Source organism: Poecilia formosa, unplaced genomic scaffold, assembly GCF_000485575.1.
Source record: "Poecilia formosa unplaced genomic scaffold, Poecilia_formosa-5.1.2 Scaffold20, whole genome shotgun sequence".
NCBI lineage: Eukaryota > Metazoa > Chordata > Actinopteri > Cyprinodontiformes > Poeciliidae > Poecilia > Poecilia formosa.
The window spans coordinates 2,785,159-2,798,643 of NW_006799959.1; the positions used below are offsets into that span (position 1 = coordinate 2,785,159).

Genomic DNA, 13,485 nt, shown 5'->3' on the forward strand with positions numbered 1-13,485 from the left:
CATGCATAAATGACACTATTTTTGCCCCTGTGAATAACAGAAGCCAGACGAACCCAATTTGTTTATTGTTCATACTCTAGAAGATATTTTTACAGCTCAGAGGCACATCTGTCACTTTAGCAGATTTTTCACTCAGCAAAAAGCTTCATTCTACTGAAATACTTGTAATTCCTTCCCTTCCTTCATTCTAATTTATTGCGTGACATCAGATCTGCATATGGCATTGTCTGCTCAGCAGAAATAACCAACCTTACTCCGTACAGTCGCAGCGTTTCTGAGGCTGCACAGGTCTTTGTTTGCTCTGAGTGTCGGAGCTGGTTTAGAGCAGTGGCATGCGTTACAGGAGATTTATCTTTCTGTTTATTCAACCTTTTGCTCTATGTCATCTGGATGTGTGTGCACGGGGAACAAAGAAACCCTTTTTGCATTTCCATTTTTATTGAATCTCTTCACAAAGAAGCAGGAACAACACCACAAAGTCACAAGATAGAAAAAGTGCTGAAGCTTTGAAGTTTGGAAGCATGACCTCTTTTTTTTTTTTTGCTTGTGTTGTGTGCTACTCAACGAGATGCCACAAATAGATAAAGCGACACGTCACCTCATCCACCCTCATGTCAGGTTGGTCAGTGGGTGCCTAGTGTCAACATTGTGCCAGCAGCTTTTTCTCTGAAGCGTGTCAGCAAGTTTTCTGATGCCCTTTTTGTCCTTTGTCAGAACCTGTAATCCATCAGTTACTGAATTACTGCCAAGGAAAACCTTAAATCGTCCCTCCTCGTTACAGAGCCTGCACCTAACCTCACTCTGTGTTTTGTCTGATACCATTTTGGTGACTCCAGGAAATCCTGTTTTATTTATTTTATAAAATCATTTAAGATCCAACTGTGGGGGAAGTGAAAATCCTGAAAAAAAAAGAAAAAAAAAAAAAAAAGTTTTACACTCTATTTTTGTTAAGCGCAACTTCAAACAGAGGGGACTTCGGCTGTGGTTTCAACCCACCACCAGCTCCAGCAGATTAAGCTCTTTCCATTACCGAGCCAAATAATAGGGGCTGCGCAAAAACGAGATGGGGCCGCGTTTTATAGGTGCTACCCTGCAACTCTGGCAAGGAGCAGTGTGGGTCTGTGGCCGCTGTGGCGGTGAACTCACAGGGTGGTGCAGCAGAGGGTTTTCTGCAGGAAGAATTGCGGTGATGAAGGCTATTTTTGGGGCCTCAGTGAAGTCTCGGTTTATTTTGGGCGACAACAAATGCGACAAAAGAGGAAAATGAAAAGAACTTTGATATTTCATCACCTGGATTTCAGGAACTGAAGAGCCTCTGACGACTCTTTTTGTCTTTGCACTTTCATTGACCTTCTTTCAGAGGATGCTTTTAAAAGAATGCTGGACGGATAGGGGGTAGATGGGAGAATGTGGGGGCCATTAACTGCAGAATTCCTCCCTCCTCTCTCTGAAGCAACATCCACACTGCAAAAACACAAAATCCTACCAAGTTGGTTTCTACAGCAAATATCTTAATACTCTTGAAATAAGAAAAAAAAAATGCAAATAATATTTCAGCAAGATGTAGGGACTGTGTGTTAAAGTCGCAGTATGTAACTTTTGTAAATAATATGTTTTTAAATATTTGTTAAAACTTGACACCATGTCCTCACAGATTGTAATGAGACAGATAATCTGTGAAAATATCCTCAACCTCCTCGCTGAGCAATTATTGTCGTCTGAAGAAATGCAACGCTCCCAACCAAAAACAACCCATCAGAGCCAGGAGGAAGGGCTTAATGCTGTCACTCAAACTCATGTATGCACTGCTAAATATGCTAATAGCGGTGAAACAACTCACTGTCATTTATCTGCCACCATCGGTGGCTATGCTAACTAGCCACAGTAGCCAATATGATCTGCTGTGGTAGAAGACAGGAGGTGGGGCTTAGATGTGGCTAAGACCCGCCTCCTGGCTCTGATTGGTTGTTTCTAGTTAGCACTAGGAGAAGGCAGAGAAGCTCTTTTTTTTCCACCAATCATCTGTCTCATAACATACGGTTACGACACAGTGGCAGTTTCAATAAATACGTAAAAAAATAAAAGAAATTTAATAAAAGTTACATACTTAATTTAATATTGATAAAAAGTACTAGTTCCAGTGGTAGATTATTTCACTTATAACAAGAGATTTTTTCCAGTTTTGTAAGTGAAATAATCTGTACGTTTTCATCGATATTAAGGAATTATTGACCTAAAGCAAGCTCCTACTGCTTCCTAAAATGGTACTTGTAAGTTAGTTTTGTCTTATTTTAAGAATACTAAGATACTTGCTCAGGAAACTAGCCCAATTTGGTAAGAGATTGTGTTTTTGCAGTGCAACATCATTAAATTATGCCCCGCTGAACATGCAAATATCTGTGAAACGTGGATAATAAATGTTAAGCTGTACGCTGCCATCCTCTGAGGTCTGATGTGGTTTTGGTGTGGAAACGGATACTGCTCAAGGGGAAAGGGGAACCAGACTTGTGCTGCAGCCAGCTGTGTGTGCCCCCCTCCATCACACACACACACACACCCCCCCACACACACACACACACACACCCTCCTCTTTGCTCTTAAAGGAACTCTGTAACCTGCTCGCATCTGGCCTGGTTTGGCCTGGCCCTGGCCTCTGTTCTTACTTCGCTGACATTAATGAGCACCACGACAGTAATAGCTACCAGCGCACCGCGGAGAGGAAGCAGATTATTGTGTACGAGTAATCTGCTACTCTTGTCAACTGTGTTTGTATGCTTTGGAAGGTTTGCAAAAACCCCATGAGTGCAGCTCTGTTTTTTTTTTTTTTTTTACTGTCGCTGCTTGTTCAAATATGTTTTTGTCCGAGCTTACGCTCATTTTGTGTAATTTTATTAGAGTGGAAATATCGCTCGTGCACAAAGCCTGTTTGCTGTCCCTAAAGCCCAAAGCATATAATAAAGATGGAAGGGAGCTCTTTATGTCAGCCCTCTGTGAGAGAGGAAGCAGTTGTCTGTAATTATCGCTGCTTTTCATTCCTCGTAGCTAACACAACAGATAAGCGCTCTGGCACTTATCTGACCTGACAACGTGTTTAACAGAAACAGTTTGTTTGTTAACTTGTTTATTTCCTGAGATCACATGAACTGAAGCCAAGCCCCCATTCTCCTTCCATCTCACCCGTTTTCTTTTTTTCTTGTTTTTTTTTTTGGAGAATCATTTTGAAGTTGCAATATGGAAGTCATTAGCTGCAAATCCCAGCAAATATAATAACAGGGCGATTAGCTGTCTTCCAGCGATCCTCTGCATGTTTTTCTTGTTTTTCTCATTGCTGGGGCGGTGCTGGAGTTTCTGAGCGCCGGGCTCGGTCGAGGGCGAGTCCTCTTCTTTCCCTTCCTAGATTTTTTTTTTCTATTTCTAGATTTGCGCGTATTTTATTGGAGGATTTTATTCCCCCGATTCTCTCCCCCATGTGTTTCATGCGGTCGAGGTTCTGTTTCCCATCTTGGCCTGCGATGAAACCACAAGAAAGCCAAGACCCATGTGACGAGAGCCCAACAGTTGCTTGGTGACAAGGGAGAGGGGAGCGATGGGGGCGCGGGGCGTGTTCTCAGGGGAGTTGAGCGTAAAGTGGTCACAGTCCAATCGGCGGATGATCTCTTCATTTCTCCAGGTCGTAGATAAACTGCTTCGCTCAAAGGTAAAGCGGAGCGTTTCTCTTTAGCTTGATAGATGTGCGGCTATCCGCAGGGATTTTAAATAGTCTATTCATCTTTACGATGACCTCACTTATCTCTCGGTTCTTCTGGAGCTGCCACTTCCCATTCCCACCACAAGCAACCACACATTTTTTTTAACGGTGGCAAAAACTCTGCAATATTCGCCGTCTAATCCGGGAAGCCCAGCTTGGCCGCAAACCGGCAGAGGGATTGCCAGCTGCAACCGCTTCCAGACTGGCCATGCTCCTTCCTGAAACTCAGGAGGAAAGTTTCCTGAAGCAGGAGAAAGGAAGGGAGACATTAAAAGTGTCAATCATCTTATTCTTATGGATTCATCGCATCGATCAGCTGAGTTCAGTACCTGCTCTCTTTGAAGAGAAGGTATTTGAAGAGCATGAGCTCATTTAGGAAGCAACCGGCCGCCCTTTCCTTGTGGCATCGTCTTTGACTCGGGAAGTCATGATTGCTTTCAGGGAGTAGTTACTCATTATTGTGCTTGTGCCGGTGCCAGCCTCTTAGTGGGAGTGTTTCCCCGTCTTTTCGCTCTGCTGTCCTGGCTGCCAGGATCCAGAACAAAATGTAAATATAGTATGAAATCCTCATACGCTGTGCCTTGCAAAAGGTTTTATGCCCTTCGAGCTGTTATCCATTTTACAACCACAAACTTCACGACGTTTCATGTTGATATTTTGTGACAGACCAACAGTGTAGTACATTCTTGTGAATTGGAGAGAAAATTATGTACTTTTACCTGTTTTTTTTAATATAAAATATAAATATGACAAAATTCCATACAACAATTTCCTTTAGAAGTTACCTAATTAGTAAGTACGGTCCAGTGGCACTCTCAATATTAATTCAGATCTGTGAAGACCCAACAGGATCTTCATGAAGTCCAACGAATGCATTGCACAAGAAAATTTGGTGGATGTTAAAGAGGAATTAGATAAAAGAAAGTGTCAATAACTTTTTAAAGATTGTAAAAGACTTGAATCTGGAACAAAGGTTCACCTTTCAATATAGGAATGAACCTGAACATACAGAAAAAGCAACTATGAAACAATTTAGAGTAGGACTGGAATGATTGTGATTAATCGTTTATTGAATGGAATATTCCATTTTATATCTGATTAATTTCAGAATAATCAATAGAATAATTATTTGTTAATAGCGGCCAAAGGATAGCTCAAAGCATCTTCATTGGTTAAACAGACCTAGTCAAAGTCCAGAGCTAACATCCATTTGAGAATTGAAAATCAAAGTTCCTTGACCTCTCCATCCAATTTGACTGAGCTATTTTGCGAAGAACAAAAAGTAGAAATGTCCACCTTTAGCTGTGACAAGATGGTAGAGACCAAAAGGTTGCAGATGTAATTGAATCCCTTTGAATACAACAGGTATTCAAAGGGATTCAATTACTTCCAATTATGCAGAAATTTTGTTGGTCTATTATAAAATTCCAATAAAATCAACAGTATTTTGTGTTTGTAACATGACAAAAAGGGAAAAAGTTCACTAGCTGTGTATCTTCTGACAGTGTTGTGTTATTTTACAGCATATAATGCACTATAGTTTCAGTTACCATCACAGCTGAACTGATCATATTACAGCTGTTACATATCATCATATCACAACATGGTGTTATCTTCAAAATCTTCAATATGGACGTGTTCAGTTCCATCTGCTTACAGGTGCGTCTATTCAGATTTGAGAAGTGTCCATTATTATTATGGCTTGTATGTCCTCTGGGCGTGGGCCTGATTATAACCACCATCCCTCTTATATGTCCCTTATGTCCGCGTTGGAGGGCGTGACTTCAGTTGCTTCTTCGTTAAGTTGTTTTTGTAGCTTTATGGAGTCATGTTCTCCGCCAGCCAATCTCAGGTGGATTTATGATCTGATAGAGGATATCCTTGCATGTCAGGACAACATTAATTTGCGCACAGAGAGATGGGAGACACTTACCAACAATGGAGAGACATCATAATTGCAGAAACTTGACACCCCAGAGCTCCTCCACTCCAGCCGAGCTCCTGTCAGGCAGACGATGGATGGTTGACGAGCTCGGCGGAGCAACACGGCCAAAGCAACTTTAATTAAAAGCAACTCTGGCTGTCGCACTGAGAATAGTTGGGACTCCTGACTTGCAGTGAAGTGAAGTGTTAGAAGTACTTTGGCAGTTCATGCAAGAAGCCGGAATGCATGTTTGAGTGCAAGCTAGCCACTGTTAATAACACACAGGATTTATATAGCTTAAAAAGTGAAGTTACACCTTTGATTGTGTCTTTGAAGTAACACAAAGCAACTGCTCAATGAAGTCATGTTTCACTCAACACAGATCTTTGAAACACTCAAAGTATGTGGCTTTTATTTTGTTTAATTTACTTGTAGTTCTGGTTGTGGGTAAAGTCTTTGTTTTGCTTTCTCAGCAGTTACCTGGCTTGTCTTCATTTTTCATTACCTCTTCCTTCTTCCTTCTGTTTTAATGTTGCGTGTTTCCATTATTTACACTTGGACTCACCTGTCGGTTGTCAGTCATCCGAATAATCACAGCACCTGTCCTTCCCTGACTCTGCCAAAAATGTCATTGGCAGTTTGATTTTTTTCTATGGAGGTCCCGACTGTCATTCAGAGACATTTCTGTGATGGTGTTTGGCCCCATACATGCTTTCTTATCTTGTTTCGGACCACCATACACACATACACACACACGCACGCACACACACACACACACACACACACATGTTTGTTTTGCTATCTTTGTGGGGACTTTCCATTGATTTCCATTCATTTCTACTCATTTCTACAGCCTAAACCTTACCTTTACCCTTTTCCTAACCCTAACCATCACATACCTAACCNGGTTTCCCCTCATGGGGACCAGGCTCAGGTCCCCACGAGGAGCGACTGGTCCCCACAACGTAGCATATGTCAGGAAAATCGTCCCCACAAGGTATTACAAACAAACGCACACACACACACACACACACACAAACACACACACACACACACGCCGTCACATACATACGCGCACACAAAGCAAGTTTCTAATAATGTTTTCTAACCAGTTGTCAAGTTTAGAGAGTAATAATTTTTTTCACATTGCACCTAAAAGTTTGGATAGTTTCTTTCTTACTATAACAAGTACATTTATCTTTGTAAGTTGCATTTTCTTCAAATGAATTGTTTCTGGTATTGGGATTTGTTTGATGATTTGTAACTTTTAAGCAGGATAAGTGAGTAAAAACAAAAAGTGAATACTTTATTGTGCTGTATAGTTGTGATACTGATCATCAGGTTTTTGTTTCTCTTAGTTTGTTCTTGGCTGTGATAAGTTAGTTCAGTCTCTATCAGACTGCACATTGAACACAAAAATATCTTGGATTAAAGTAAATGTTTTTTCTGTACTACACCTTAAAGAAAGGAAAAAAGCAGGAGCATCAGAATGAACCCTGGAACAGAAAGTCTCTCAGCTGTGCAGGGTTCCCCAAAGAAAAATGTTTGTTTCTGCACTGAAAGGCTGGGATGCGGAAGCTTGAGAGGAGATAAATGTTGAAGCAGAACAGACGATAAGACACAAGAGAGGAAGTTCTGAAACCTTGAAAGAGAATGATAGAGAACGATGGATCACAGCTGGCTTACCAAGGGGAATAATGACTGTCATATTGCAATGCATTAGCTCATACTCGGTCCAAACAGCTTGACTTGATAAAAAGAGGACGGTTATTGGCTAACCACATACATAGCAACAAGACCCTTGGAGACGAGCCAGACAAGCAAGTATCCTTCTTTCATTCTTAATGTTTGATTGACAGACACTGAGGGTAATTGGTGTTATAATAGAACCAAGAACAGCGTGCTTCTTTGATTCCAGCAGTAATAGCAAGCACATTCAGTTGTCTGAATACATTTTGCTCTGTATTTTCAGCAACTTTTGTTTACAACTGTGACAAAGTCTTTACTTGTTGGCACGATCAGTGATCTACATTCATGGAAATTATTAGAGAAATTCAACTTCCTCCTCTTTTCAACCATCTGGGCATTTTTGTCGTTCTATATTCTTAATACTAAAGTATTGATATATGTGAATATATTATCTGCATGCCACATTTTAGGGACACCTGTCCAACTGTTTGTCAGCATAAATTGCAATTGACTAAATCAGATGGCGGCAATTCATGCATGTAGTCTTTTTCTCAGCCTGCTGAAATTCAAGTCGACCACGAGAAAGAGAAAGAGAAAGAGAAAGAAATGACATTTTAGTGATAGCAGGATTGTTGGTCCCCAATGGTCTGCTCTGAGGGTTTCAGAAATTGCTGAAACAATCATGTCTGGTTTATAGTGAAAAGTCAGAAAAAGCAAAAATATCCAGGGATCTGCAGTGGATTGGAAAAATAAAACGCCTTCTTGATGTCAGAGATTCCAAAGGCAAAAGGTCCAATAATTGCAATGTGTGTCTAATAAAATGACATGTGAGTTCATACACCAAAAAACAACACAGCCTTTTTTATATATATAATTCAGAATTAAACAATAACATTTACTTAAAAAGAAGATATAATCCAAATGTTTTTTTATAGCACCATGCTTTAAATATACTTTTTTTAAACATTTGTTGGCTAAATAACATACTGTCACAATTCATTCAGTCATGTTTTTTCTTCCTGTTTGCAGACAATAACACCAAAATCTTTTCAGTAAATATTCTCTTTTCCTGTGGATCATTGTAAAATGCAGGACAAAATATCCCAAAATCTTGAATTTTAAATATTGTAACTTATGTGCCAACATTTATACATGATCTTATTATTTGAATTGTCATTTGATGAGGAAATCACTCCAAATCTTACATTTTTTACTGACTAACCTAATACTATCTTCACATCGATGAAACATGACTTTACATTTTTACCTTGCCAAATAATTCCTAATTACTAAATGAATACGTTTTTGTGTATGATTTTCCTCTTTCAAATAAAAAAAATAAAAACATGTCTTGCCTCAGATGTGAGGAATGTATCATTTTTTGTGATTTGTAATGATTATTTACTCTAGGGAACAAATATTTAACTGAATCACCTCTCAGAATATTAGTGTAAACTTTGAGCCCTAACTTAATTTCAAAACTCTCATTTCTCTTGATAAATATTATGATATATTGAAAACTTCATGATATTTTCTCCCTGTAAACTACTAAACCTCGCTGTCTACCTGACCCTGTCTTCTCTCTCTTGTTGTCGTTGGTTTCTTAGGTGTTAGACGCCTCTGTCATTCATACCAATTATCAGCACCTGCACCCTGAGTAATCATAACATTTTTAATATTTTCTGTTTTAATGTCATCAAAAGAGGAATGTGGTTTTCCTTTTACCAGTTTTAAGTGTTGTAAGAGGAACCCTGTGGGCTCGCAGCGCGCGGTGATAGCTCATCAACTCTCCATCAGGCTTTGTTTATTTGAATTCCTGTTTTTCAGGGAAGAGAAGCCTTCCACCAATCATTGTTTTTCTTTGGAAATCCACATATGGTTGTTATATTCTTCTAAATTCAAGCCATACTTGCGCTTGCTGTATAGCTCTGTGGCTTTCGCCCCATCTCACTCTATGTTGGTATTAATTGAAACAGGGCTTTTATTGGTTTTGCTCTCATATTTTTGGCTGGAGTTTAAACGTAGTAGATCTGTGCACTAATAAGACCATTTACAATCATTCCAGACACATTAAAATGTTTTAAAAGCACAAATGTTATCGTACAGAATGCAGATATTCCCAGTAAAGACATTTTTTTTAAATCTTGAAAGATGTGTGATCTCTTATGCCAGACATGTGATTTTGATGTTATTTTATTTGTCCCTCTTTTTTCTCCTTTCATTTCAAATTTTCTCTTCTCTTTTAGAGTGTTACACTGCCAACGGACAGGACTACAGGGGCTTCCAGAACCAAACCAGCCTGCATGGAGGGAAACCCTGCCTGTTCTGGAATGAGACCTTCCAGCACCCTTACAACACCCTCAAATATCCCAATGGAGAAGGAGGTCTGGGAAGCCACAACTACTGCAGGTTAGTGTATCGTAAAAATTAAGTTTCACTCATGAATCCAAAAAAATAAATAAATAAATGAAAAAATTAGCTGCTAACAACCTGTTAGCATCTAGTTCTTCTAATCTTCATGATGGAGTCTCTGCAATCCAACCAGCTGCTAACCAGGACCAGATTTATTAAAAAATGAAAAAGTTAACTTTAAGGTTTGGCCCTTTCTGGAAACACAATAGATTAAAATAGAAAGAATGAACAAAATGAGAGCAGACTTTACTGATTAAACAATCACAAGTTTTACAACATTAATCAGATCAAGGAGTGCATCTGTGAAGGCCGGTCTTTGTGTTTGGTGATTCCTTGATGCAGAGTTGTGCAAACATTTTAGGAAGCCTCCAGAAGTTAAACATTTACTCAGGAAATGAACCACAGATTTGAAGAAGTCTGAAAACTACATGAAAAACATATTTTGGCGATGCGAGTATGCTTTTTTTTATTCTTTCAAATCTCATTAATCACTTCATAACCCGCCTTAGATTCATGTCGTGGCTCCATCAGAGGAATGTCTGACATGGTTAGTTAAGATTAAAATTTAAGGCTGATGCCAGCAGTTGGCAAAGGGAACAAAACACCCCAAAATTGGAAACAGGAAGGAAAGGAGTAGATTTCCTGCCTTCAAAGGTAACAAAACATTTTCTGTTGCACCATAAAATGCCGACGTATTAGCTCAAACATTTAACTTGACCCTCTCAGAAGTTGTCATTTCATGTTGAAGAGACAACAGTGAGGCAGTTCTGACCGAACCTGTGTTTTACAGAAAGACCCATTTAGCTGCTCCTTCTTTGACTTGAGGATGTTTGACTTGAACAAACATCCTCTTTGTCTGCTTCTTCTGCACATCTTTTATCTTTATTCCAACTTTTTTCTCTTCCCTTCTGCATTTCCTCCTTTATCTTTTTATTTCATCATCTCCCTGTTTTTTTTTCTTTTGTTCAAGATAGTTTTAAATTATTTCAAACAATCTGCTCTCCAAGATGTCCAGATTCTCTGACAACCAAGTGCTTGACATTCTGAATAATTTAGAGCCTGTTTTTTTCTTTTTTAATCATTTTTCAAAGTGTTTTTTCTTCCCAGAGGGCCTGCGCAGATATTCTGCTTCTGAATATTTTAAAGACAGCGTTTAGCCCTGCTGTAATAAACGTGCCAAAACCGAGCGGAGTTTGTGTAAGCAAATCTCCGTCGCCGCAATGTGAATGGTCTGCAGTGGCTGTGGGTGTCCAGAAAGCCATTTCAGTTCATCGGTCACACTTCCAACAGCAGCTGTCAGCACTACAAGCATAAATGTCAAAGTTGTGCGTTTTCCTGGGGGCTGGAGGGGGCCACGGCGTTTTGTGAGTCATCTGAAAATAACGGAGACGTCCAGAACGGTGGCCTGGTCCTGATTGCCAGGCTCGTGGAAACAGAACAAACCTTCCAGAACTGTTCTGGCTGTAGACGTATAATGCGGCCGTGCTTTGAAGTGGAGTAAGGCAAATTTGTTTTCACTTGGACAGGATGGGATTGTGGAAGATTTATGAGTTGGATTTAGGCGGAGTATGGAGGTAAGCATTCCCTGAACATTAGGAGCTCGTTATGTCCAGAAAGTACATTTTCATTGTTTGGATTTGGCTGCTGTCTTGGCCTCTCGTACAGTCGGCAGCTTTGGCAGCTTACCGACATCTCACATTTTTGCCCACCCCACCCCAGAATCAATGACTTCTCTTTCCACGGGGCTGAAGCTGGAGCTAGTCTCACATTTTTCCTGCACAACCAAAGCGGACACTTCATTGTAAGTAAATGAGGGTTGGCATGTGCGGCATGTCTGCACAAGGTCAAGTGTTTGTCCATTCCTGCACCCACGTACATGCGCTGCTTGATAAGAAGAGTTCACCAGAAGATGTGTTGTATTCGATTTGCTTGATCAGAGAAAGCTTGGCCGTGAGGTGAACTTCTGCAGTCTTGTCTCGTACCTCGTCATCCAATTTGGATTGCAAATGGCCTGATTTGCATGAGGCACAGACTGCAATTCAAATCAATTCATATTTCTTTAAAACCCCTGGAACCTTCAAAGTCTTTCACATCTTTCCACATGATTTGTGTCTCTTCCTGACCTGAGGTTCAGGTTGATCTTGAGCTCCACAATAGAAGGGAATGCAAAACCAATAGGAGACAGGTAGCAGAGGGAACCACGATGGAGGGATAGTTTTAGCTTCCCTTGTTCGAAGGCCAGTTGAAAATTAAAAGATGAAAGCTTAGATAACGTGTAGCTTAGTTCAGGGACAATTTGTACAGATGCAACAATTGTAGTGTTGAACCTTTTGACTAGCCAACAGCACTTTAAGTCAATTCTGAATATTTTCAAGTTGTTCTTGTTCATGAAAAATATTATCTCCCCTGTGGATTTAGTTAAAACATATTTAGATATCTCTTCGAAATGAGAAACACATGAACACTGCAAAAACAGAAGTATTTCTGTCTAATTTATGGTGCAAATATCTTAGTAAACTTGAAATAAAACAAGTGGACTAAGTGGAACAAGTACTAGTTTCACCGGCAGATTATTTCACTTGTAACGCTTTAAGTGTCTTGTTACGAGTGAAATAATCTATCAATACAAATAATACTTCAGTTATTATGGAATTGTTGATTTAAGACAAGCTCCATTATCTTGCTAAAAAGTTACTTGTAAGTTAGTTTTATCTTATTTTATGTGATATTTGCACTAGAAACTAGGCTAAAATACTTTGTGCAATTTTGTGCTTTTGCAGTGTAAATATAAAAACCTGAGAGCTCACAGCTTGTAATTGAATTGATGTTCTCTTCCAATTTCTGGAAAAAGCAATCCAAATCATCCTGGCTCTGCATAAGAACTAATTACCCTCTCAAATTAAAACTCCCATTAAGCATTTGTGATAACAGACCATGAGAGTTTTCATCACTTTCAGGATTTCTTTCCTCTCTGATGTTTGAGTTTTCACCTGGCTAGACTCTGGTTAACCAGGAAAATCATCGGATTTTAAATAATCAGCAACCTCTGCATATTTAATCATTATGAGTCGCAACTTTAACACACAGCTCTGATATCAGAGGCTGGAAATCTCCACAAAAATGGAGTCATTAAAATCTAATAATAAATGGTAGTGAAAACTGGTTAGAGATGTTGCATTATTTTCCTTTAAAGACACGAATGGAAACCCGGAGGAAGAAGTTAAAAGTTCTCATATAAATATATATATTTACTAATAATTAATATAGTTGAAGAAAGTTCTCATTTTAAATCATGAGAATGACGAAGTACTGTTTCTTTATTCTAAAAGCACGTCTTTGACCTTTTCGTCACATTTCCTAAAAGTATCCCACAAATCAAAGTTCTGATTTATGTTCCCTTTAACATTCAGCCCAACCTCGTGTCCCTGCAGCCTGATATTGGACTCTCCTACCGGTGCATTAGTTGGCGCGTGTGAAGCGCACGACGGTTCAGTAAGAGGCTGAATAGCTTTGTCTGCCATTTGACCGCTATTTATATGCAGGTGTGTGTTCTGCAGAATTTATGAGTGCTCACCGTGGCTTCTAATGCTTTTCCCTTACATGGATTAGATAATGGAAATGCCAGAGTGAATAGTGTTCCCCAAGTTGATTGTAAGTGAGTCTCCATGATGCGGGGCTCATGCCTGAGGTCAGGCGGCTGCAAACGTGATGT

At 39.6% G+C, this 13,485-nt stretch overlaps 1 protein-coding gene across 1 annotated transcript in view; it reads left to right on the forward strand.

Annotated features, from left to right (window-relative positions):
• Window positions 1–13,485, forward strand: part of kremen1 (kringle containing transmembrane protein 1) — an 89,736-nt gene that overhangs the window by 21,952 nt on the left and 54,299 nt on the right. The window contains exon 2 of the mRNA XM_016669117.1: window positions 9,608–9,770. Coding sequence (XP_016524603.1) covers window positions 9,608–9,770 — 163 coding nt within the window. The remainder of the gene's footprint in view (window positions 1–9,607; window positions 9,771–13,485) is intronic.